Source organism: Crinia signifera, chromosome 19 (assembly GCF_055691185.1).
Source record: "Crinia signifera chromosome 19, ASM5569118v1, whole genome shotgun sequence".
In the NCBI taxonomy this organism is placed as follows: Eukaryota; Metazoa; Chordata; class Amphibia; order Anura; family Myobatrachidae; genus Crinia; species Crinia signifera.
The window spans coordinates 102,270,059-102,294,443 of record NC_139226.1 but is presented as its reverse complement, the minus strand read 5'-3'; the positions used below and the strand labels follow the sequence as shown (position 1 = coordinate 102,294,443).

General features: G+C 46.2%; 1 protein-coding gene and 1 long non-coding RNA gene across 2 annotated transcripts; both read right to left on the bottom strand.

The window, feature by feature from the left end:
* Positions 1–4,232: 4,232 nt before the first annotated feature.
* On the bottom strand, positions 4,233–12,884 carry LOC146041981 (uncharacterized). Its single transcript, XR_014463698.1, has 3 exons — positions 12,766–12,884; positions 4,980–5,192; positions 4,233–4,874 (listed from the first exon to the last, which is right to left on the bottom strand). It is a non-coding gene; the product is annotated as an uncharacterized LOC146041981 (long non-coding RNA).
* Positions 12,885–19,035: 6,151 nt separating this feature from the next.
* Positions 19,036–20,942, bottom strand: LOC146041980 (uncharacterized). The gene is made up of 2 exons (XM_083161871.1): positions 19,571–20,942; positions 19,036–19,189 (listed from the first exon to the last, which is right to left on the bottom strand). Exon 1 carries the CDS (start codon positions 20,779–20,781, stop codon positions 19,801–19,803), a length of 981 nt encoding a protein of 326 aa, XP_083017997.1. The 5' UTR covers positions 20,782–20,942; the 3' UTR covers positions 19,036–19,189; positions 19,571–19,800.
* Between the last annotated feature and the right edge of the window lie 3,443 nt (positions 20,943–24,385).

Here is a 24,385-nt window from a genome sequence, read left to right as displayed (position 1 = left end):
TATTAGAAGGTAGAAGGTGGTGGTGTGGGTGAATTAGGAGGTAGAGGGTGGCAGGGTGGTGGTGCGGGTGTATTCAGAGGTAGATGGTGGCAGGGTGGTGGTGCTGGTGTATTAGAAGGTAGAGTGTGGCAGCCTGGTGGTGTGGGTGTATTAGGAGGTATAGGGTGGCAGGCTGGAGGTGTTGTGTGTATTAGGAGGTAGTGGGTGGCAGGCTAGAGGCTTGGGTGTATTAGAAGTTGGTGGTGTGGGTGAATTAGGAGGTATAGGGTGGCAGGCTAGAAGTGTTGGGTGTATTAGGAGGTAGAGGGTGGCAGGCTGGAGGCTTGGGTGTATTATAAGGTAGAAGGTGGTGTTGTGGGTGTATTAGGAGGTAGAGGGTGGCAGCCTGGTGGCGTGGGGGTATTAGGAGGTAGAGGGTGGCAGGCTGCTGGTGCGGGTGTATTAGGAGGTAGAGGTTGGCAGGCTGCTGGTGTGGGTGTATTAGGAGGTAGAGGGTGGCAGGGTGGTGGGGGTGTATTAGGAGGTATAGGGTGGCAGGCTGGAGGTGTTGGGTGTATTAGGAGGTAGAGGGTGGCAGGCTGGAGGCTTGAATGTATTAGAAGGTGGTGGTGTGGGTATATTAGGAGGTAGAGGGTGGCAGCCTGGTGGTGTGAGGGTATTAGGAGGTACAGGGTGGCAGGCTGTATGAAATAAGTTGTGAAAGCTGCTGATGTGAATGAATAAATATTATTTGTACAGCATTAAATAATATATAGACACCATAGGAGATAGTGGCAGCTCAAATATTATTAATGACAGCACAAATATTGGGGGTGTTTAAACGCCTACAGCAAGCACAGAGTTGGCAGGGAGAGTGGGGAAATGAGTGACAGCAGAGAGGGATAGGGCGTTAGAAAAAAGGACTGTAAAACTTGGGACTCCACCCATGTCAAAATCTGAAGATAAGCGCTCCCATAGACTTTTAAGGGGGGTAGGTGGGTCTAGGAAATGCAGGGGTCAGGAACAGTGGGGGGTGGGCTTAATATTCAATTTTTTTTACAGAGGGGTGGTGGTCACTTTTATGAGGGATCTGGGGGATCATGTTCTATTGCAGTGTTCCCTAAAAGTTGAGAATCCCCTTTAAATTTTGAGGGTCTCAGCTGAATTCTATGCATTACAAAACCAGAGAAATCCTGCCGAGAACAGAATGACTGGTCTCTGGAGGGAGATCTCATTTCCACACAGAAAATGCATGAGTCCATATCTTCAGGAACTCTTGTACTATTAACAACTGGATCCCCAAACAGACAACACATGGTACCAGAGACAATGGAGGAGAGGTGCCCCTTCTTTAGCAGGAGCCCAGCGGCAGCCGACTCAGGGGCACATTTATTAAGCTCTGTGAAGTTATTTTGGTTCAAAATTCCTTCTTAGATGGACAAAACCCTGTGCACTGCAGGTAGGGTAGATGTTACTTGTGCAGAGAGTTAGATATGAGAGAGGTATTTTGTTTCTGTGCAGGGAAAATACTGACTGCTTTATTTCTGCACTGCAATATAGATTTCACTTTGAAGTAAAACCCCAGGTTTTACTTCAAAGTGAAATCTATATTGCAGTGCAGAAATAAAGCAGTCAGTATTTTCCCTGCACAGAAACAAAATAACTCTCTCAAATCTAATTCTCTCTGCACATTTTACATCTGCCCCCCTGCAGTGCACATGGTTTTGTCCATGTAAGAAGGAATTTGCCAGAAGGAGTGAACCAGAATAGGGCCTGTAAGGCCAAAGTGTGTGGTTTTTATCACCGGCCAATCAGCTCCTAACTGTGAAGTTACAGACTTGGTTTGAAAAAGGACAGGTAGGTGCTGACTGGCCGGTGATAAAAACTTTATCACTTCACCAAGCTTAATAAATCTACCCCTCAATTGTCTCCCATAGTTCCGCCACTGAGCTGCCACAAATCAGGTACTTAGGGGAAGATTCAATTAGGTGCAAGTAAAAAACCTTGCTTACCTCGCACCCAATTTTGGATCAGTGGTATTTGCACTCTCAATACCTGCAGTATCCAATCTAATTATTCTCAGCGTTGAAAACCCTGCGACGAATAAAATCAATTTTAGGAAAAATCAAACTTGTGTAGATTTCTATAGAAAACCCTGTGTCCTATTTTCCGCCCTCTAAATTGAAACCCAGGGTGAAATTAATAGGGTGAGAGAATCAGAAAGTAAATTTGGTAAGAAATCTCTAGTTTTTTTAAAAGCAGCAATCATTTACACCCCAAAATCAAACTGGTTTTACTTTTGCAGTGTAATTGATTGCGGCTTTAAAAAAACTGGAGATTTCTTACCAAATCTCTCACTTTCTGATTCTCTCACCCTATTACATTTCCCCCCAGTGTCTGCAAGGAAAAAAAACTTTTTGGGGGGTTTAATTATCTGTCTGCAATTGAATCTATCCCTCAGACTCTTTTAAGGCCCCCATACATTAGGCCGACTTGTCTTGAGGACAAGTTGGGCCCAATTCTCCTGCGAGCCGCCCAGCAGCTCCCAGGGAGGTTTACATACAATTTGGCACTTGATGTGCCATTTTTTACATGTGATAAATCGGGGAGCCGGGGGGCGGCTGGTGCAGTGGCGGTGCCAATGAGGAGCAGTGGGTGCAGCGGCGGTGATCAGTGCAGCGGCGGCTATTAGAGTAAAATAATGTGTCAAATGACTGGCCGGCTTCTGAGCACTAGGGACAGCCATTGGTATATTATTTTGGTTACCATCGATTAAACATTTTTTTAATTAAGCACAACCTTCGATGGTATTAAATTATGAAAAGTTATACCATCGATGATTTCTACCATGGTAGTTGTGAGCATCACAGCAGAGACTTGTGCCACCAGCCACAGCGCTCCACCTGCATCTGTCAGACTCATGAGGACTGACTCACCTGCAGTAGCAAACCTCCCAACTATCCCAATCTCTGCGGAACTGTCCCATTTTTTGGGTGTCGGTCCCGCTTTCGACCCGGAGCCAGCAGTGTCCTTCAGAGGTGAGAGGCAGTTGGGAGCCCCCCTAGAGTAGATGCATGTAAAAAAAAAAACTTTCACCAAACAGTACAAATAATATATAAAAATATATCTAAATATATGTGTAAAAAAAGATGCTTGTTGAAAAAAGCACTCCAAACATACAAAGAATAATTTTATTTATGTTTAGGGTTCTTTGAAAAGAAACTGTGTGGAAACTGAGTGGATCACAGATTCACGTAAAACAAGTGCACTAAACAGTATAAACAGTTTTTTTTTCCACCATATAAATTGCAGCGTGTCCCTATACAATTATACAATTATAATTATAATTATACAACTATACATGCCTGGGGGTTGAGGATGCCCTCTACAAGCCTCAGGCATTGGTGCAGGAGTGTTAATAAACCTGGATGCCCATATTGGGTTCTTAGACATGCACAACTGAGTAAAGGCCCCCATACATTAGGCCGACTTGTCCTTAGAACAAGTCGGACCCAATTCTCCTGTGAACCGCCCGGCAGCTCCCCGGGAGGCTCACATAAAATTTGGCACTTTATCACATGTAAAACAAATGGGGAGCTGCAGGGCGGTGAGGAGCAGTGGGGCGGGCGGCGGCAGTAGTTGGGGCGGGCGGCGGCAGTAGTTGGGGCGGGCGGTGGCAGTAGTGGGGACGGGCGGCGGCAGTAGTTGGGGCGGGCGGCGGCAGTAGTGGGGACGGTCGGCGGCAGTAGTTGGGGCGGGCGGCGGCAGTAGTTGGGGCGGGCGGCGGCAGTAGTGGGGATGGGCGGTGGCAGTAGTGGGGGCGGGCGGCGGCAGTAGTGGGGACGGGCGGCGGCAGTAGTGCCTGGCCGGCATGCTGTGGTCACAAATAGTAGCGCTGCCGCTGCGGGACGGGACGCACAGTGGCGGCTATTAGATTTTCAAAATAGCTGTCAAATGACCGGCCGTTCTGTGATTGGCTGAGAGAGCTCTCAGCCAATCACAGAACGGCCGGTCATTTGACAGCTATTTTGAAAATCTAATAGCCGCCACTGTGCGTCCCGTCCCGCAGCGGCAGCGCTGCTATTTGTGACCACAGCATGCCGGCCAGATCAGCATCACCCGCCGGGAACTTATTTGTGAGCTGCCACCCGCCCCCACTACTGCCGCCGCCCGCCCCCACTACTGCCGCTGCTATTTGTGATCACAGCCGGCCAGGTCAGTGTGTCTGCCCGCCGTGCTCCCCCGCCCCCCGGTGTCTGCATGCATATGCCTGACAGGTGGGCAGGCATATACATAGCATACAGGGAGGTCGGATGATCTTATGTGCTGACCGTCCGACCTCCCTGATCCGGTCCGATGCGCACGGGACCGCGCATCGGATCGCATCATATATCACACACCTGCGATTTTGGAGCGATTTCATCCGGAGGCGTGACCAGGACGACAAGGTAAGTATGATATAAGAAGTCTCTTTTGATTAGGCACGCACAGATGATAACAGCAGCAGTTGGTAATTACTTTCTGCATTAGATATCCACATAGAAACGCACAATTGGGTACAGTCTGTGAGTCAATATAACTCTACACATGCAGGGGTGGAGATGAGGTTACTGATGGTAAAGCATCGATGGTGGCAGTCGTGGAAGACTGACAGTGACCCAAGGATGCACAAACAGATGATTTGGAACGCAGAGAGATTAGTGACCGGAGTGTGTAGAGTGGATGTTGAGCACTCGATGGTGAGTTGACCAACTGATGTTGAAGACGAACTATCGATGCTAAATATTAGTATGCTGAATGATGATAGCTGCACATGGCAGGGGAGCTGAAAGAATGATGCCGGGACATCAACAGGATTAAGGTGGCACCTCAGGATAGTGAATGGAGCTGGAAATCTGAAACAATGAAGCAAACAACCACAGGAGAGACAGACGTCCAACAGGAGGTTAGACAACCAAAGTACTGACAAAGGAGGAGTGCTTTCCCAAGCATTCTTATACCTGCAGAGGAGTGTGAATTGGTTGGGCTGCTGCAATGGCAGTGGTGCAGGGTCCTGGGAAGGACATCCAGCAGGCCAGGTGGAGGGGGCTGAGCAGATGGACAGCAGCATCGGGACCGCAGGAGAGAGTCTGAGGAGATGGTATGCAGTGCCATGCACGCATGCAGCGTAGATGGAAGCCGGGTTTAAAACGCTGACACAGTCTGTGAAGACACTTAAAAGGTAAATAAGGTAAAAGGTAAATAAATGTGTGCATTATTACCCAGATCATCATATCTATAAAGCACAGCCAATAATACTGCTGAGAACAGCACAGCATGCCCCTATATAAGGTAAAAGGTAAATAAGTGTGCTTTATTACCCAGATCATCATATCTGTAAAGCACAGCCAATAATACTGCTGAGAACAGCACAGCATGCCCCTATATAATTACACAGTCACTAGTATAGACTATAGGACAACCACCATTAATACTGCAGAGTACTGCTCAGAGTGCAGAAGCGTGCCCCTATATAATTATACACAGTCACTAGGCTGTAGATATGAGCGTACTCATCACGTAGTGTACAACACCATATACCTATTATTCACATTATGTACCACAATATTATGAATCTTATACTATCTAATACCAATTACACATTAAGCCACATGGAATGAGACAATATTCACATTATGCCACCCTACTGAAACAGCCAAAATTCACTCAGAATGAGGCAAAATTCACATAATGCCACACGAAATGAGTCAAAATACACATTATTCCACACGGCATGAGCCAACGTTCACATTATGTCGCACGGAATGAGTAAAAATGAGAGAGAGATAGAGAGAGAGAGATTGGATTTAGGCCCTTATTCTGTTTGACTCGTAAAAATCATTTGCAGCCTTGCATGTGGGCACAAAATCATTTGATGGTCGCAGACTATCGAATGATTTTTCAAGCGCTCGCAAATCTAAGACACCTCTTTGGTGTCTTACATCTGGGAGTGCCTGTACGGGAAGTGGGCGGGCAGCTGACATCCACTGATGTCAGATGCCCGCCCCCAGCACCATGGGGGAATTACCATGAGAACACCCAGCATTTTCATGGGAACGCCCATGAATCCCCTGGCTCACAACCCCATGCCCCCCGCCCGCACTGTTGTTTGCAAGCCGTGGCCGCTCGCACACAGTGGCTGGGCATAACTGACTATGCGCATGTACAGTTGCAAAACATCGCTCCCCTGCATGGACATGCAATCAGAATAAGGCCCTTAGTAATAAAGGCACTCACAGGTGACTTTCAAATAAAACTTAGTAAAGTGCATTTTGACACAGAAACGGTTCAGGAACCCAGTTCAGGAACTGAAAAATAGCACTGTGTATATACAGTATATATCATAGTTGCCTACCCTCCTGCATTCTGCAGGAGACTCCCTGACATAGCAGCAATCTCCCTCTCTCCCTCATTAGTCTAGCAATCTCCCTCATGAGTCTAGCAATCTCCCCTTGGTTATTTTTTGGTGAGTGGTGATGTGTCAACCTTGTACACCATCATTAACCCCACAAAGGGAATAATAGCCGTAAGGTTCTTTCTTGATAGAACATCTATGTCTGAAAAACTTCATTATAGAAAGCATAACTTTTATTTTAGAAAATAATTTTTTCTATTTTAATGGCAGCTTTTATCTTCAGATGATTGGTACCGCAATGGGGACCAGATTTGCCCCCAGCTACGCAAACTTGTATATGGCGTACTGGGAGGAGCTTGTCATCTGGTCGGTCCCTGAGCTGGGGGCAAGTCTGGTCTCCTGGCAACGGTACATAGATGATGTTTTTATGGTATGGAAAGGGGATGAATCAACCCTTTTAACATTTTTTAACAGTTTGAACCAAAATGATTTTAACTTGAATTTAACCTTTGCTTGGAGCACGGAAAAAATTGTGTTTTTAGATCTTAATATATATATTAAGAATAATGCTATTTGCACATCCAATCATATTAAGGCCACTGACTCAAACAGTTACATAGAGAGAAATAGTCAGCACCACAGGAACTGGCTGGAGGGTATTCCCTATGGCCAGTTCCTGAGGGTCAAACGTAACTGCACTGAAAATGATCTATATGAGAGTCAAGTGTCTGCCATGTCAAACCGGTTCCGTGCAAAGGGATATGACGAAAAGGAACTTACTGCTGCTAAACAAAAAGCCGATACTGTAAACAGAGAAATCCTCCTAGGAGAAAAAGCCATAAAACCAAAGAAAACTACTGAGTGGTCTTTTATCTCCGATTTTAATTCTGATTTTAAAAAAGTGGAGGCTGTTTTTAAAAAGAATTGGTATCTGCTTAAAAGTGACCCCGTCATAGGTCCCTCTTTACCCCCTCACCCTGGTTTTATTTACAGAAAGGCACCATCACTTAAGGATAAACTCGTGAAAAGCTGCCTTGATGTAGCACCACGTACAAGTGATCGGACAAAAGGATTCCACCGTTGTGGGATGTGCCTAATGTGTAGAACCACCAAGGGGATGAGTAAAACCAAAGAATTCACTTTTAATGGCACCAGTTTTAGAGTTAATGATTTTATTACATGCAATTCGAAGAATGTAATTTATTTCCTGCAATGTGACTGTGGCTTATTTTATGTGGGCAAGACCGCCAGAAATTTAAAAACACGCTTAGCTGAACACGTGTACAATATAAGGAAAGGCTTAGAGACCCACACGGTTCCAGCACATTTCAAAAAAGTGCATAATTCAAAAGAATGTTGCATTAAATATTTTGGTGGTCTTGAAGTAATTGTTCCTACTTGGCGAAATAAAAATATCGAAACTCGCCTAGCCCAGTCCGAAATGAAATGGATTTTTAAACTCAACACCCTGGTGCCTAATGGTCTTAATAGTGATTTCGAGCTTAAATGGTTTTTATAATTTTTTTTATATTTTATCTTTGCTTTTTAACTTGGAATTTTATCAATTATACACTCATTTTATAACTAAATTATTGTTCTATTATGATGATTGCACATATGCACCTTTCTGACAATGTTGTCTGTTTTGTTTTGTCTTTTTGTCTTTTTATATATGGACTTAAAAATGCGGGACTTTTTACAAAACTCTGTCAGAAAAAAGGAAATGGACAATGACAAAAGAACATCGGGAATCCTTCAAGAAAAAGAAGAATTTTCTGCCATAAAATTATTATTGTCTTTATCCAACTGTATTAATGGGCACCAGTGCAATGTATTTATACCCGAACCGGAAGTGATGTTCCGGTGAATGGAGCGCAAACAAAGCTCAGGTGGAACGCAGGAAATGCGTGTCCAGACCTGAAGCCGCGCAGACGGATACCGGAAGTGACGTTCCGGATATCCGAGATAGAATGGAACGCAAGAAGCTTGCGTTCCACCGCTGAATTCAATACCGGCCACTTCCGCTTCCGGTATGGGCGTATCGGAGCGTAACGCTCCTTTTGGCGCCATTTACTGCTACTTAAACAATGCCAGCCACGAGAAACACCATGCTTCTGATGAAGGACCCAAAGGTCTGAAATGCATTAAGCTGGTGTTCCCGTGGCTGGATGAATTTCCTTTTCTAATGCAAACTGGAGGTCTGGTAAACTTTGCACCTTTTCGCTGCTTTTCTACTTTAACAAGAGGTTTCCGGAAACCCTTCTGTGCTGGTGGAAGAATAGGTCTGGGTGTAACCTCCCCAACAATTGTCGCCGGCTGTGACTGTTATGCTTGTTTTAACCTGGAAATTGTGAGTGTATCAATAAACCTTCGTTCCCCCCCTGTGAAAAAAGGTTTTGCACTATTATTTATCTCTCTCCTAGACTGGTTAAAAATCTGAGTCGGGAAGTATATTTGGATACTGAGGACTCTACCTCTGTTGAAATTTCTTCGGTTGCTGGTGGAAGAATAGGTTTGGGTGTAACCTCCCCAACAATTGTCACCGGCTGGTGACTATATGTTTATCTTTAACCAGGAAATTGTGAGTGTATCATTTAACCATTGCTCACCCCCCATTGAAAAAAGGTGCTGCACTATTATTCGTCTCTTTCCTAGACTGTTTATAAATCTGAGTCGGGAAGTGTGATTGGATACTAAGGATCCTGCCCCTGTTGAATTCCCGTCGGCTGTTCCGAATATTGAATTTCCTCTTCAATTGAAGGATATTTTTTGGGGACTTCCTTTTCCATTTTTAGAGTAAGTCCAAATCATAGAAGCGCAGGAATATTGACATACCCCCCCCCCATCTGTTGTAATCTCCCTCATGTCACCTAGCCCACATTACACTGTTACATCATAGTTACCTCCCCTCCTGCATTCTGCAGGAGACTCCCTGACATAGCAGCAATCTCCCTCTCTCCCTCATTAGTCCAGCAATCTCCCTCTTATCACCTAGCCCACATTACACTGTTACATCATAGTTACCTCCCCTCCTGCATTCTGCAGGAGACTCCCTGACATAGCAGCAATCTCCCTCTCTCCCTCATTAGTCTAGCAATCTTCCTCATGTCAGCTAGCCCACATTACACTGTTACATCAGTTACCTCCCCTCCTGCATTCTGCAGGAGACTCCCTGACATAGCAGCAATCTCCCTCTCTCCCTCATTAGTCTAGCAATCTCCCTCATGTACCTAGCCCACATTACACTGTTACATTTTTGTGGGGAAAAAAGTAATGAGAGACAGATACATTTACATTGAGTCATCTGCACCATTTCCCAGCACTTTACCAAGTGTAGTAGCTCTTACTAACTGCTTTGGGGATCATCTACATTTTTAAATGATGTAGCAGTACACACTAAAGCTTCTAGGTGCCACGTTTACAATCTCTTTTCCATAAATGGAACTAGACACACCCTTTAAGTGGAGCATGACACGCCCCCACAATGAGGCGCTGTGTAAAATTCTGTAATCTATAATCTCCCTGAAACTAATTTTTAAAAGTAGGCAAGTATGGTATAGAGAGAGAGAGAGAGAGAGATGCTCAAACTGTGTGCCGAGGCACCCTGGGGTGCCTTCGGGGGGACTTGAAAGGGTGCCCTGGATTGGTGGTTCATGACTAATGAAAATTATTTATGGTGAAATAGGCAAATTGTGGGAAAACAGAAGTGAATCCTGTCAATTATCACATAACTGAAACTGAGGATTAACACAATTTACTTAATGTAATATTTTTTTCTGAATTTATCAATGAGAAACTTATGGGGTGCTGTGAAAAAAGTCAGGCGCTCAATAGTGCCCAAAAAAAGTGTGAATTAAAAAATGTGGGTGAATCTAAAAAAACGAACAAGAGAATTGGAAACACTTATACATTTGACTCTGGGGCCCTCTACTGGTTTTGGTCTTTCACTACAACTTGTTATTGCTAGCTCATTAAAGAACATCCAGCAATGTGTGGTGCACAAAGCAGATGACCTTACTGCACCAATGTGCACACAAAAAAGTGGAAAATCAAGTTCTGAAGTCATACAGAAAGATCTACTGAATGGTGATTTCCAGCCTCTTTTAAATTGAATTTTTTTTAAATCAGTAGAAATCAGTAAACGATTTCATTTTCCCAACTCTCATCTCTGATGCCACGTTTTAGTAAACATTTTTACAGTTATTTTTATTAGCTGTATAAATCAGTGGGCTCGATTGGTTTAATATAATCATTTAATTTGCACTACATGTGGATTTTTAGGTCGACACTGCCTATTTCGACCACTATTGGTTGACAGGCAGTAGGTCGGCAGTAGGTCGGCATCTAAAAATGCTGACATGGAGTAGGTAGACATCAACACAAGCAAAAGATGGACATGTCAATGGTCGACACAGTAAAGATCGACACAAATTTTCCACATGTGACTATGTTGACACTGGTCGACATGGGCCATCAATTAGTGGAACGCATCCCCTCACAGGGCTCAATGCTTGACACACTATTATAATCTCACTTGATGCCGACATGGATCATGAAGTAAGACCAAGTTGGTTAAAAAAAAACAACAATAAAACATGTGTCGACATTTTACTAGCATGGGCATGTTGATCTTTTGCTTGTGTCGGTGGTTTAACAGTTTTGGCCTATGGCATGTCAACTTTTTTTATGTCTTGACCAAAACAGGTTGACCGATTGACTTTTAATGTTGATGTCATGCAGAAACGGGTATGGGTCATTGGGTCGACCAACTTTAGGTTGGCATGCATTGGGTCAACTACTGAAGGTCAACAGGCCTTAAATCGACACTAGAAATAGGTTGACATGGGTAAGGTCGACAGGGTCTTAAGGCAGAGGCGTAGGGAGGGCGGAGCCACCGGAGCTCACGCTCCGGGCGCCGATTGGTGGAATGGCGCCGTCGGCCCGCCCCCCCTCCGCAAAGGATACTGCCGGTGCCCGAGGAGTTAATGGAGCCCGCTGCCGCTGACACGGATGCAGCTGGTTTTTTTATGTATAGTGCTGCGGCAGCCGGCAGCGAGCTCCCAGCATGAAAACAGAGCTCTGTCCCCCACGTGTCCGTCTGCGGCAGCAGGAGGACGCGAGCTTCGTCCTTCCTCTGCCTAGCAGTAGAAGCTCCGCCCAATCAGCCCGGCAGCTATCATTTCGTCCCCCTTCCGCCCGGCACCTCCGTCCACGGCCCTGCATGTGATCTAGAAACTACCTGCCCTGCCAGCTTTGTCCAAGCAGCAGCTAGGCACCCTCTGCCCAGCACCTCAATTCCACCCTCTGCCGACTCCAGGTAACTCTGTCCCCTCTCTTCTTCCTCTGCCCCAGGCTGTGTGACATGCAGTGTAAGCTGCAGCACTGCCAACTGCCACTGTGTATGGGTGCATGTGTGTAGGTGGCACTATGGGGGCATATGTGTATGTGGCAATACTGAGGGGGCATTATGTATGTAGTACTACAGGGCATTATGCATTTGACACTATGGGTGCATTATGCATGTGGCACTATGGGGGCATTATGCATGTGGCACTATGGGGGCATTATGCGTGTGGCACTATGGGGGGCATTATGCGTGTGGCACTATGGGGGGGCATTATGCGTGTGGTACTAAGGGGGGGCATTATGCGTGTTGGTAGATTCCATTACAGTGTTTTATATAACGCAGCAGATTCCGTTACAGCGTTTTATATAGCGCAGCAGATTCCGTTACAGCGTCTTATATAGCGCAGCAGATTCCGTTACAGCATCTTATATAGCGCAGCATCATAGGCGTGCGCAGCCCATTTTATTAGTAGGTGCACAATTGGAGGGGCATTTCTATCACCGCCCACTGGGCGTGTCTATCACCGCCCACTGGGCGTGTCTATCACCGCCCACTGGGCGTGTCTATCACCGCCCACTGGGCATCAATGCAAACTATATTAAATACAGTGTTGGCAGGAACTCACACAGATGATTTATTTGTATATAACAAAGCAGTAATATCACAGGTGTCACAGATGACTTTACCACATTTTGACCATTTGTTTCTGTAAAATACTGTAAAAATATTTTCAAAATTGTGACCTTTCCTTCTATGTTTCTATCTACAATAATCACTTAGAAACCTGCAGTACTTAATAGTTAATCAAGCGCATAAATAACACTGTCAAGTATAACGGGGCAGATGTATTAAGCCTGGTGTGGAGGTAAAGTGGATATAAAGGGGAAGGTGATAACGAACCAGCCAATCAGCTGTGTTTGAAATGACAGTTGGGAGTTGATTGGCTTGAGCGTTATCACCTTCCACTTTATCTCCAGTTTCTTTCTTCAACAGGCTTAATACATCTGCCCCACTGTGAATAATACGAATCAGTTATGACACATACTGTACAATTCCAGGATGTTTATTTCAGGCATCGAACAAGGAGGGGGAATCTCCATTCCTCATAGTGGTATCCTTGATCAGTGCCTTCTGCACTGGTGAATAATTTGTTTAGCTTCTGAACACTGGCTGGAAAGAACATGAAAATGAATTAATTATAATATCTTTAAAAAGAAAAAAAAATTCTACAATTTAAGTGATGAACAAATCACTATTGGAATGAGAGTTGCTTCCATTTCCTTGTCATTGTCCTCATTATTGTTAGTAATGTACCAAAAAATTCAGTTGTGTCAGTCAGTCTAAGCAACCAATAAATACATCCCATATTAAAACAAATACAGAGGAGGTTGTGGGTCTGCTGTATTCTGTCTCTCAACTGACCCTTCTCAGTCAGTGAGAGCTTACAAGATAGGGCTAGGTAGAGGCAATTGGACCTGGATGAATTTGGAATGGAAGTGGGAGAGGTCATATACATAAGCAGGAAGCATAGTTAGCAAGGGAAACTAAAGTAGTTGGATTTGGATACATTGGGATCTCTCTGCATGCAATATTAGCAGACAAATGCCCTTATTCAGATCTGATTACTGTACAAATTTGTTCTCAAAATGGGCAAAACCAGGGGCGGATTGGCCCACCGGGAAACCGGGCCGTTTCCCGGTGGGCTGGCACATTTTGGAAGAGAAGCGGCCGCTCACCCTCCCTCCCGGCCGGCCAGTCGGCCGGCCGGCCTCGGCTGTGCCCACAGTTAAAATGGCCGCGGGAGGGCTGGTGCGCATGTGCGGGCGCACACAGCTCCTCCCGCGGTGATTAAAAGGCTGTGGGGAAGTATGGGGTGCAGTGGCGTAACTCTCCAGGCGGGACGGGGAGGAGCCAGCACCACTGGGCGCACGTTCATTAGCTCTGGGAGGGAGCCGGCCGGAGGTAGGAGTCCCTTAACTTAGCTCTGCTGCAGCCAATAGTATAGTTCTCTATCTCTGGCTGTCAGTGTGAGGATGCTCAGTGACCCTGATGGGGCGGGTCACTGAGCGTCCTCACACTGACAGCCAGAGAGCTCCCCCTTCCTCTCTGCCCACCGCTCCCCCTTCCAACCTGCCGGCTCCCACTAACCTTCAGGCTTCCACTACCCCAGCTGCAATGCATGCCGTGAGAGCGGCAGCCACTGCCCACTCCAAAACAGCCCCCCCCCCCCCTTCGGCGGGTGGGCGGGGCCTCGCGGACCCGATGGGGGCGGAGCTAAACGGGACCTGGTTTGGGGGGCGGAGCTACATGGTGTGATGGCTGCCGCTGCTGCTGCTGCCTGGGAAAGGGGAAGAGATGCTGCCCAAAAGCAACCAGACTGCACTCTGTGGATGTTCCAAAGGTAAGAGTGCAAACTATGGTATGTGTGTTTATTTGGGGGGTGGGTTGGGCTGAGGGGTGGGGGGTTAGGCTCAGGGAAGGGGGGGGGGGGGGTAAGTGTTAGGCTGAGGGAGGGTTAAGAGTTAGGCCTCAGGGTATGAGGGTTAATTAGTTGGGAGGGTCAGAATTATCCTGTGTGGGGTCAGGGAGCTCGTCAGCATAATAGAGCGCAGGGGCAGGGCAATTGAGTGTGTCGTGGGATTGGACACGGGTTGAGGGAGTGCGTAAGTGTGATAGGACACAGGCCACGGGTTGAGGGAGTGTGTCAGTGTGATAGGACACAGGCCACGGGTTGAGGGAGTGTGTCAGTGTGATAGGACACAGGCCACGGGTTGAGGGAGTGTGTCAGTGTGATAGGACACAGGCCACGGGTTGAGGGAGTGTGTCAGTGTGATAGGACACAGGCCACGGGTTGAGGGAGTGTGTCAGTCTGATATAGCGCAGGCCACTGGGTGAGGAAAAGCATCAGCGTGATAGGACACAGGCCACAGGTTGAGGGAGTGCGTCAGTGTGATAGGACACAGGCCACGGGTTGAGGGAGTGCGTCAGTGTGATAGGACACAGGCCACGGGTTGAGGGAGTGTGTCAGTGTGATAGGACACAGGCCACGGGTTGAGGGAGTGTGTCAGTGTGATAGGACACAGGCCACGGGTTGAGGGAGTGTGTCAGTGTGATAGGACACAGGCCACGGGTTGAGGGAGTGTGTCATTGTGATAGAACACAGGCCACGGGTTGAGGGAGTGTGTCAGTGTGATAGGACACAGGCTACGGGTTGAGGGAGTGTGTCAGTGTGATAGGACACAGGCCACGTGTTGAGGGAGTGTGTCAGTGTGATAGAACACAGGCCACGGGTTGAGGGAGTGTGTCAGTGTGATAGGACACAGGCCACGGGTTGAGGGAGTGTGTCAGTGTGATAGGACACAGGCCACGGGTTGAGGGAGTGTGTCAGTGTGATAGGGCACAGGCCACGGGTTGAGGGAGTGTGTCAGTGTGATAGGACACAGGACACGGGTTGAAAGAGTGTGTCAGTGTGATAGGACACAGGTTGAGGGAGTGTGTCAGTGTGATAGGACACAGGCCACGGGTTGAGGGAGTGTGTCAGTGTGATAGGACACAGGCCAAGGGTTGAGGGAGTGAGTCAGTGTGATATAGCTCAGGCCACTGGGTGAGGGAAAGCGTCAATGTGATAGAGAGCAGGCCGCAGGGCGAGGGTCAGTGTGATAGAGCACAGACCAAAGGGGGGAGGGAGTGTGTCCAGTTTATGTCCCAGCATGGGAAGGAATTGATGACGTTTGATGGGGAGGGGGGGGCGGCATAGATAACAGTTTATGGGGCCCCATAATTTCGGTTGTCATCCCTGGCCGTTGCAGAGAGCCCGCTGTGCACGTTTCAACCCCATCTGGGTCTTTGTCAAGACAGCAAGAAAACAGCATCAGTGCATCATGGAGGTTGGAGGCCAAGCCAGAAGCAGACATGTAGAGGTGGGAGCCTGACCCTGAAAGACACCAGGAGCTGACGCCAGAAGCAAGAGCCGGGAGCTGGAGTCTGAACCTCGCAGGAGTCAGAAGCTGACATCTAGAAGTAGGAGCCGGGAGATGGGGTCTGACCCTTGCAGCTGCCGGGAGCTGACAGCCAGAGGTAAGTCGAGAGGTCTAGCGCAGCTTAGGATGTGGCAGTATGGCCCTCTACCTCCCAAGCTGCTTCACACCACACTTGCACCAATGTTAGCCAACTCCATCTTTCTCTCGCCGTCTCTCCATCTCTCTCTATCCACCCCTCCGTCTCTCTTTTCCTTTCTCTCCTGCCTTTACCCCTGATCTCTCCATCCTCTCCATTTCTCTCTCCTCTCCTTCTCTCCCTCTCTCTCCCTCCTTAGCCTCTCCCTCCCTCTCATCCTCTTTGTTTGTCTCTCCCTCTCCATTTCCCTGTACCCCACTCTCTCTCTCCCCCTTCATTCTCTCTACCTCGCTCCCTCCCCGCCTTCCCCTCTATCCCCCTCACTCCTTCCCCTCCCCCCTCCTCCTTCCCCACTATCTCTTTCTGTCACCTCTCTCTCCTGTCATCCAATGCCTCTACCTGCCATCCTCTGACACACATTGCCTTCTCCTGGCATCACCCACTTGCTACCTCTTTTACTCTCTCCCTGAGGTCACCCACTGCTTCTCACTGTCACCCTTTGTCTTTCCCTGTTAATCACTGCCCCTCTATCTCCCATTATCTCTCCCATTTATCAACTACATCCCCATCTACTTCTACCTGGTGTGACTGTCACTATCTCCCTATTTCCCTCTCTCTCCTGTCGGTCTCTGCCTCTTTCAGACATCACTCTTTGCCTCTCGCTGTTACCCTTTCACTGTCCACTGCCTCTCTACATCATTCCCTTTAAGATGACACCATTGTGAGGCCATGGCCACTGTTCCAGGAGCTCACACAAATAACCTCTCCCACTGTCATGGTGACCCCCCTGTCACTTTGTTCTGGATCCACCTACACTGTGTGTCACTATGGGCCTTATTCTAGTTCACTCTTTCTGTCAAAATCCTTCTTAAATGGACAAAATGTGCACTGCAGGGGGGTATATGCAACTTGTACAGAGAGAATTAGATTTGGGTGGGGTTTTACTTCAAAGTGAGATCTACATTGCAGTGTAAAAATAAAGCAGCCAGTATTTACCCTGCACAGAACCAAAATAACTCACCCAAATCTAATTCTCTCTGCACATTTTACATCTGCCCCCCTGCAGTGCACATGGTTTTGTCCATCTAAGAAAGATTTTGTCAGAAAGAGTGAACTAGAATAAGGCATAATGTGTAATTGGCAATACGTTATTGCATAATGTGCATTTGTCATAACTGTGTGTGGCATAATGGTTATGGACATTACAGTATGTGGCATAATGTGTAATGGGCATTAAGGTATGGGGCATAATGTGTAAGGGTCATTATGGTGTGTGGTATAATATGTAATAGACATTACAGTGTGGCATATTCTGTAATATGCATTACAGCATGTGGCATATTGTCTAATAAGCATTGCCACAAACCCTTTTTTGGAATGGCCACACTATAGGTTCTTCATAAATTCTTATGTTTTTCTTTAATTCGTGTTTGGGCATATTTTTACTGTTAGCACTGGGAGCGCCGAATTGGCAAAACAATTTTTTGGGGCTGGGGGGGAGCAAAATTTCTACCTATCACAGGGAGGCATGCTGCCTGTGACCATGGCTGAACGGGCAGCAGTGAGGGGCCAATCTGATGTTGGATGCTGCCACCCTATCAGAAGTCGCGTTCCTCCTGGGCAGCAGGAAGTGTAAGCAGCCGGCAGCGCTGTGTGTGCCGCCTGTGTAACCAGGTATTGATAGAGGGGGAGGTGAAGGGGGCAATCGCCCTCCCCCTAGAAGAAAACCAATCCTCCTCGCTGGAAGACAGCTCCACCATGTCTGCGGACGGTGGAGGGGGCAGCCTGGTAATCCCGAGCAGCGCTTGCCGGATCAGGCTGCAGCAGTGGGCTGGGCATCGGCGGCGGCTCTCTCCTTACCTGCACTTGAGAATGTGAGCGGGGAGAGACACAATTACTGCCGCTGTCCCATCCCCTGCCGCTGTCCTGTGTCCCCCCCCCCCCCCCCCCAGCTCTGTATGCTCCAGCCAATGGGACTAGGGGGAAGGGGGGGTGTTAATATGTTGTGCCTAGGGGTGGTGTGACCCCTAAATCTGGCCCTGCGTATGTATGTATGTGTGTGTGTGTTATACGGATGAGCAGCACTCCTGAGGACCAATAATACACACTTACAGGCGGCTGTAGTTAACTACAGCCGACCAGTAAGTGTGTATTATTGGTCCTCAGGAGTGCTGCTCATCCGTATATCTTGTATTTACCTAAGGCTGGGCACCCGGGGCAGTTGGTATCAGGACGCTGGGCGAGCCGGTATTGTACATTTTCTCTCTCTCTCTCTCTCTCTCTCTCTCTCTCTCTCTCTCTCTCTCTCTCTCTCTCTCTCTCTCTCTCTCTCTCTCTCTCTCTCTCCTCTCTCTCTCTCATCTATATCTTGCTGTACGGTCCGGCACTGCCCATCCTCTTAGTCGCAAGACTTAAAATGCCCAGGTGCCCATCACTCGTCAAACCGACTCCACACAAATAGCGATATACAAACAGATGTCACTCCGGGTCTTTGTGGTGAAAAAAAGTAAACTGCTTTTTTTCACCACAAAGGGGGGGCAGTTGATAGTCCCACTGTCACCCCTTGTCTTTATCTCCCCAGCCCCACAGGCTGCAGAATAGATGCTGTGCGTATGCACCTATCTGCAGCCTGAGGGGCTGGGGACATAGCCAGCAGCTCAGAGAGCCACTAGCCATGCCGCCACAGCAGCGATAATGGGGCATGGTCTCATTTAAATAGGCCAAGCCCCTATCGCTAGGCCACACCCTGAAAAAAATTGGGCGTGCCTCTGCCGCACAACAGATCCCTCCCCCCCCATTAGGGCTGCTTTAAGATATTTCCCGGGCTGGATTTAATTCCCAATCCGCCCCTGGGCAAAACCATGTGCACTGCAGGTGGGGCAGATGTAACATGTATAGAGAGAGATAAATTTGGGTGTGGTGTTTTGAAACTAAAATATAAATTGCAGTGTAAAAGTAATGCAGCCAGTATTTAGCCTGCACAGAAAAAAAAATAACTCAAACAAAATCCAACTCTATACATGTTACATCTGCCCCACCTGCAGTGCATATGGTTTTGCCCGTTTTGTACTGCGATCAGATCTAAATAACGGCCAAAATCTCAATGCAATATGCAAATATACCAACAGAATGTATTAAAGAACACTCACAGGGACTGGGGTATCAGAAACATTATAAATAAACCACAACTCACTGGAGAGGGAAGTTTGCAGAGCATACAGTAAGTCTTCAGACTGGTCAGATCCTTCATCCATGTCTCATCCACACAGGTGTAGAAAATATTGTCCGAGGTACACAATTTCAGCACCTTAATTCCTTTCATTATTTTTCTTAAGCTGCTCCATGGAACAATCCTTTCATCGCATAAAAAACAAACATAATTTAATAGTCCATTGCTTCCCTTGACATAAATTAAAACAGTAATGCTCATTTACAAACCACAAAAGTGCAAGACTGCAGGACAAATGAACCTCTGACACTGACAACCTTTGCCCCAATTTTACAGGTTAAATGACTCGTTGGCTGCACAAGTTCAGTCCTTTCTCTGCGCTGTACTCTTCTGGCATAGGTGTATGCAGCAATGCTCGTTACATTATGTTAGTAGAACAAGTCAGGTTACGAATCTACCATTAACTTAAGTCAATGTTTAAATCAATTAAGTCAATAATGTTTAAGTCAATAATTATACCCAACCACACAAATATGCCCCACACAATATTCTCCATTTTACTTACGCATAACATTGCAGCCAGCTCATTCTGTCTTCATCTCAATCAACTTTTGGAACTTTGTTGAAGGTAAACTGAACGTAAACGGAACTTCAACTGAACGTCAACTGAACATGAAGCAATGCTGAGGTCTGCAACATAGACCTTTGCTGATTTTTAACATACAAACTTGATTGAAGTTTAATTGATAACTAAATTATTGTGATTCTTTTAACTTTTTCTTCAAGTTCCTTTGTCTAAAGAACAAGACGCCGCTCACCAGCTGTCAAGGCTTTGAATTCCTCAATCACGTCATTGTATTTTACGGATAAAGCCAATTCTTGCTCAATGTACAACAACAGGAGTGAATCAAGGCGCTGCTGGGACATTGTACTTCTTAGTTTAGTTTTTACATGTCCAAGTTTTGAAAATGCCCTTTCACATGAACAGCTAGTAACCGGTAGGACAGCAAAGTACTGAATAGCTTTGTAAAAGGCCGGGAACATGGAAAACCGTGCTGATTCTTTTAGCCAATCAAGCCACTGTCTTGTTTTTGTAGTGCATTCTTCAGAAACACATGTTTCATAGCTCTTAAGCAACTTTACTTCAGCTTCCAATTCGTCTATTGAAATGTTAAATTTATTGGCAATTATTTGAAAGTCATCCTTGCCAATGGTTAAATTTAACAAATTTACCATTGCTGTTATTAGTACACAAGTTTCTTGTTGAAACCTCTGGTCGATGCCAGCTATCATGGAGTCAAGAAGAGGGTAAAATGAACAAATTCTCTCCTGATCCTCTTTAGTATCGAAGTGATGTTGTGATTCAAAGGCATTATCAATACGAGTTGATATTCTTCTTTTTCGAACGGAAGGTATTGCTATATCTTTCTGTAGACATGCAGTCACGGTTTCTTGGAAAATGGACTGAAAATGTTCTGGGTCATTTCTCATTGTAGCTAATGTTTTGCGCAAGGTTTTCACTCCTTCCATTGCTGTAAGTAAGTCAAGTTCAGGGTCCTGAAGAGCCTTGCTCACTTTAACCACAATTTGAAGAATTGGGTGCATCATGTGAAGACCGAATATAAAGTCAAAAGACTTTAATTCACAGACAAGACCTCTTGCTTTGATTTTAACATCTGGAAGTCGAGTTTCTTCAATAATCTCATGTAAAGCTTGTAAAATTATTGAATAGTTTTGTTTAACCCCTTCACGACATTTGACGTATATATACGTCATGGCCGGGAAGTACTTCCCGACCGTTGACGTATATATACGTCATGGCTTAAAACTGTCACTGCGTCTAGAGACGCAGTGACAGAGGGACGATGTCTGCTGTCCCTGACAGCAGACATGTCCGTGCATGCCCAGGGGGGGCGGCGATGCCGCCCCCCCGTCGGCGATCGCTGTGATTGGCTGTTCATTGTGAACAGCCATTCACAGCGTTTTCTGTGTCACCGGCGAATAACGTTCGCCGGTGACACGGGATCGGAGGTGATTGGTGCTGTAAAGTACAGCACCAATCACCGCGGGGTGTAAGGGTGACACTGGTGTCACCCCACCTCACCCCTCCCGCCCCCAAAGGCCGTGATTGGTTCGTCGGACCGACGGACCAATCACAGCCATGGAGGGGGGTTTAAACTAACGGTGACTGCACTGCAGACGCCATTCCGGTCTGGAATAGCGTGCAGTGCGGTCACCGTGCCCAGCTGCCGCCTATACTGACCAGAACCCATCCAAAATACTTACCTGATCATTGAGATTGCTTATGCTTGTGACATCTTGTGACATCCTGTGACATCTTGTGCTGCTGCGATTTATTAGATAGAGAGAGAGTTAGAGAGAGAGAGATAGAGAGAGATAGAGAGAGATAGAGAGGCCTAGTGCTATATTTTGTGCTGCTGCAGTGTGATAGAGCTATAGATAGAGAGATAGAGAGAGATAGAGAGAGAGAGATAGAGAGAGAGATAGTGACAGATTGTGCTATATATTTTTTATATAACTGAAAGAGATAGAGAGAGATAGAGAGAGATAGAGAGGCCTAGTGCTATATTTTGTGCTGCTGCAGTGTGATAGAGCTATAGATAGATAGAGAGAGATAGAGAGAGATAGAGAGAGAGAGATAGAGAGATAGTGACAGATTGTGCTATATATTTTTTTTATAACTGACTGCTGCCCCCCCTTTTGTGCTGATCAGTATAAATTAACTGATCAGCAACTTTTTGGGGGCGCAGGTTTTTTTTTTATATATAGATATACCTGTCAGTGCTGCTGCTGCAGTGTCATAGAGTGATAGATAGTGAGAGATAGAGAGATAGAGAGAGATAGTGACAGAGAGTGATAGAGAGTGCTAAATTTTGTGTCTGCTGCCCCCGCCTTTTGTGCTGATCACTATATCTGAGGTGATCAGCAACTTTTTAGGGGTGCAGAGGTTTTTTTTTTTATATATACCTGTCAGTACCACCAAAGGTTGTGCACCTGCTGCCCCTCACTGGTAATCAGTGTCGCATCACTGATCACCTTTTTTTATTTTTTGTGAGTGCTGTGGGGTCTTTTTTACATTTTTTTTTTTTACACACACTGTGATTTTGTGTGTGTCCTGTGGCCACTGTGCGCTGATCAGTGACGTACATCACTGATCAGCTTTTTCGGCACAGGGTTGATCTATTTTATTTTTTTTTTAATCAAATTCCTGTTGCCTTTGAGCGCTGTTCAGTGACGGACGTTACTGACCAACATCTGTGCTCAATTTTTGGCGCAGGACCTTTTTTTTTTTTAACCCCTTCCATTTTTTTTTTTTTTTAACCCCTTCCATTTTTTTTTTAACCCCTTCCATTTTTTTTTTAACCCCTTCCATTTTTTTTTTTAACCCCTTCCATTTTTTTTTTTTTTAACCCTTCAATTTTTTTATTTTTGTATTTTTTTTTTTTTCTGCACTACATACATACACACTACATACCCCCCGGGTTGAAATAAAGTTTGTACCCCCCCCTACACTATACACGTGTTGAAACATTTCACTACCAGTAACACAAAAATATAAATGGCATCCCAAATGTCATCCCAAATGTCGTCCCAGTCATCCAGGAGAATGTATTCGGTGGAGGAGGCATATGCCATGCTTGCCTCTGACTCTGACACAGCAAGTGAGGCAAGCGGGGAATTTGAAGGATTTGTCTTAAGCTCCTCTTCCTCCTCTGATGATGAGGGACCCCCTCAAAGACGCCCCCGTAGAGCAGCTGAGACCCCCCCCCCCAATAATTGATCTCGTATGGACCCCACCACCAGACAATTTTGAGCCCCAGGTTCCTGAGTTTTTGGCCATCCCAGGAATCCAATTTGATTCAACAGGTCTCAGAGAAATTGACATTTTTAAATTATTTTTCTCTGATGATTTTATAAATTTAATGGTGGACCAAACTAATTTATATGCCCAGCAGTTTATTGCTCAAAACCCCACGTCATCATTTGCTAGGTGGACCCCTGTAGATGCAGTAGAGATGATGACGTTTTGGGGTCTGGTGTTACATATGGGCATAGTAAAAAAGCCACAAATTAGGCAATATTGGAGTACAGATGTTCTGTACAGCACCCCATTTCACCGTATGGCCATGCCCCGGGCTCGTTTTGAGGCAATCCATAAATTTATACATTACACCGATAATGCACAGTGCCCACCCAGAGATGATCCCACCTTTGACAGGCTATTCAAAGTCAGGCCGGTCATTGATCATTTCAGTGCCAAATTTGCAGAGCTATACATCCCTGATAAATGTATTAGTATCGACGAGTCCCTTATACATTTTAAAGGAAGGGTTAAATTCCGCCAGTACCTTCCCAGTAAGAGGGCAAGGTATGGGATAAAAATGTATAAGCTGTGTGAAAGCACCACAGGGTACACCCACAAGTTTAGGGTATATGAAGGGAAGGATTCAAGAATTGAACCACCAGAATGCCCCCCCTCCCTCGTAGGTGTTAGTGGAAAAATTGTCTGGGATTTAATGCACCCCTTCCTGGATAAGGGTTATCACCTCTATGTGGATAACTTTTACACCAGCATCCCCCTGTTTAAGGCCCTTGGTTCAAGAGGTACAGCAGCTTGCGGTACTGTGCGCAAGAACCAAAAAGGCCTCCCCAAAACGCACATTGCCCAAGTAATGAGAAGGGGTGAAAGCAGGGGAATATGCACCGAAAATATGTTGTTGGTCAAATATAAGGACAAGAGGGATGTCCTTATACTGACAACAATTCATGGAGACAGTACCACCTCCATCCCTGTACGAGGTACCAGTACCCACACCTCAAAACCAAATTGTATCCTAGATTACAATAAGTACATGGGTGGAGTGGATCTTTCAGATCAGGTACTGAAGCCGTACAGTGCCCTGCGGAAAACAAATATCTGGTACAAGAAGCTGGCCGTGTATATCATCCAGATGGCACTGTATAACGCTTACGTGCTATTCCGTTCTACCGGCCAGAGGGGGACATTTATGCACTTTCAAGAGGAAGTCATAAAGAGCCTAACATTTGGGAATCAGCAGGCAGAGGGCCCCAGTACTTCTAGTACTGGCCCCCGTATTGTACCAGGGCAGCATTTTCCCAACGAAATCCCCTCCACTGCAAGAAAGGGCAGGACACAAAAAAGGTGCAAAGTTTGCTATAAAAAGGGAATAAGAAAGGAAACTATTTTCCACTGTGAAACTTGCCCCGACAAACCCGGCCTATGTATAAAGGAGTGTTTCAAAATATACCACACATCGATGGATTATTAGGTTCATCATTTCACCGTGCATCGGGGGTCTTGCTAATGCCACATAGCACCCACCATTCATTCCACCAG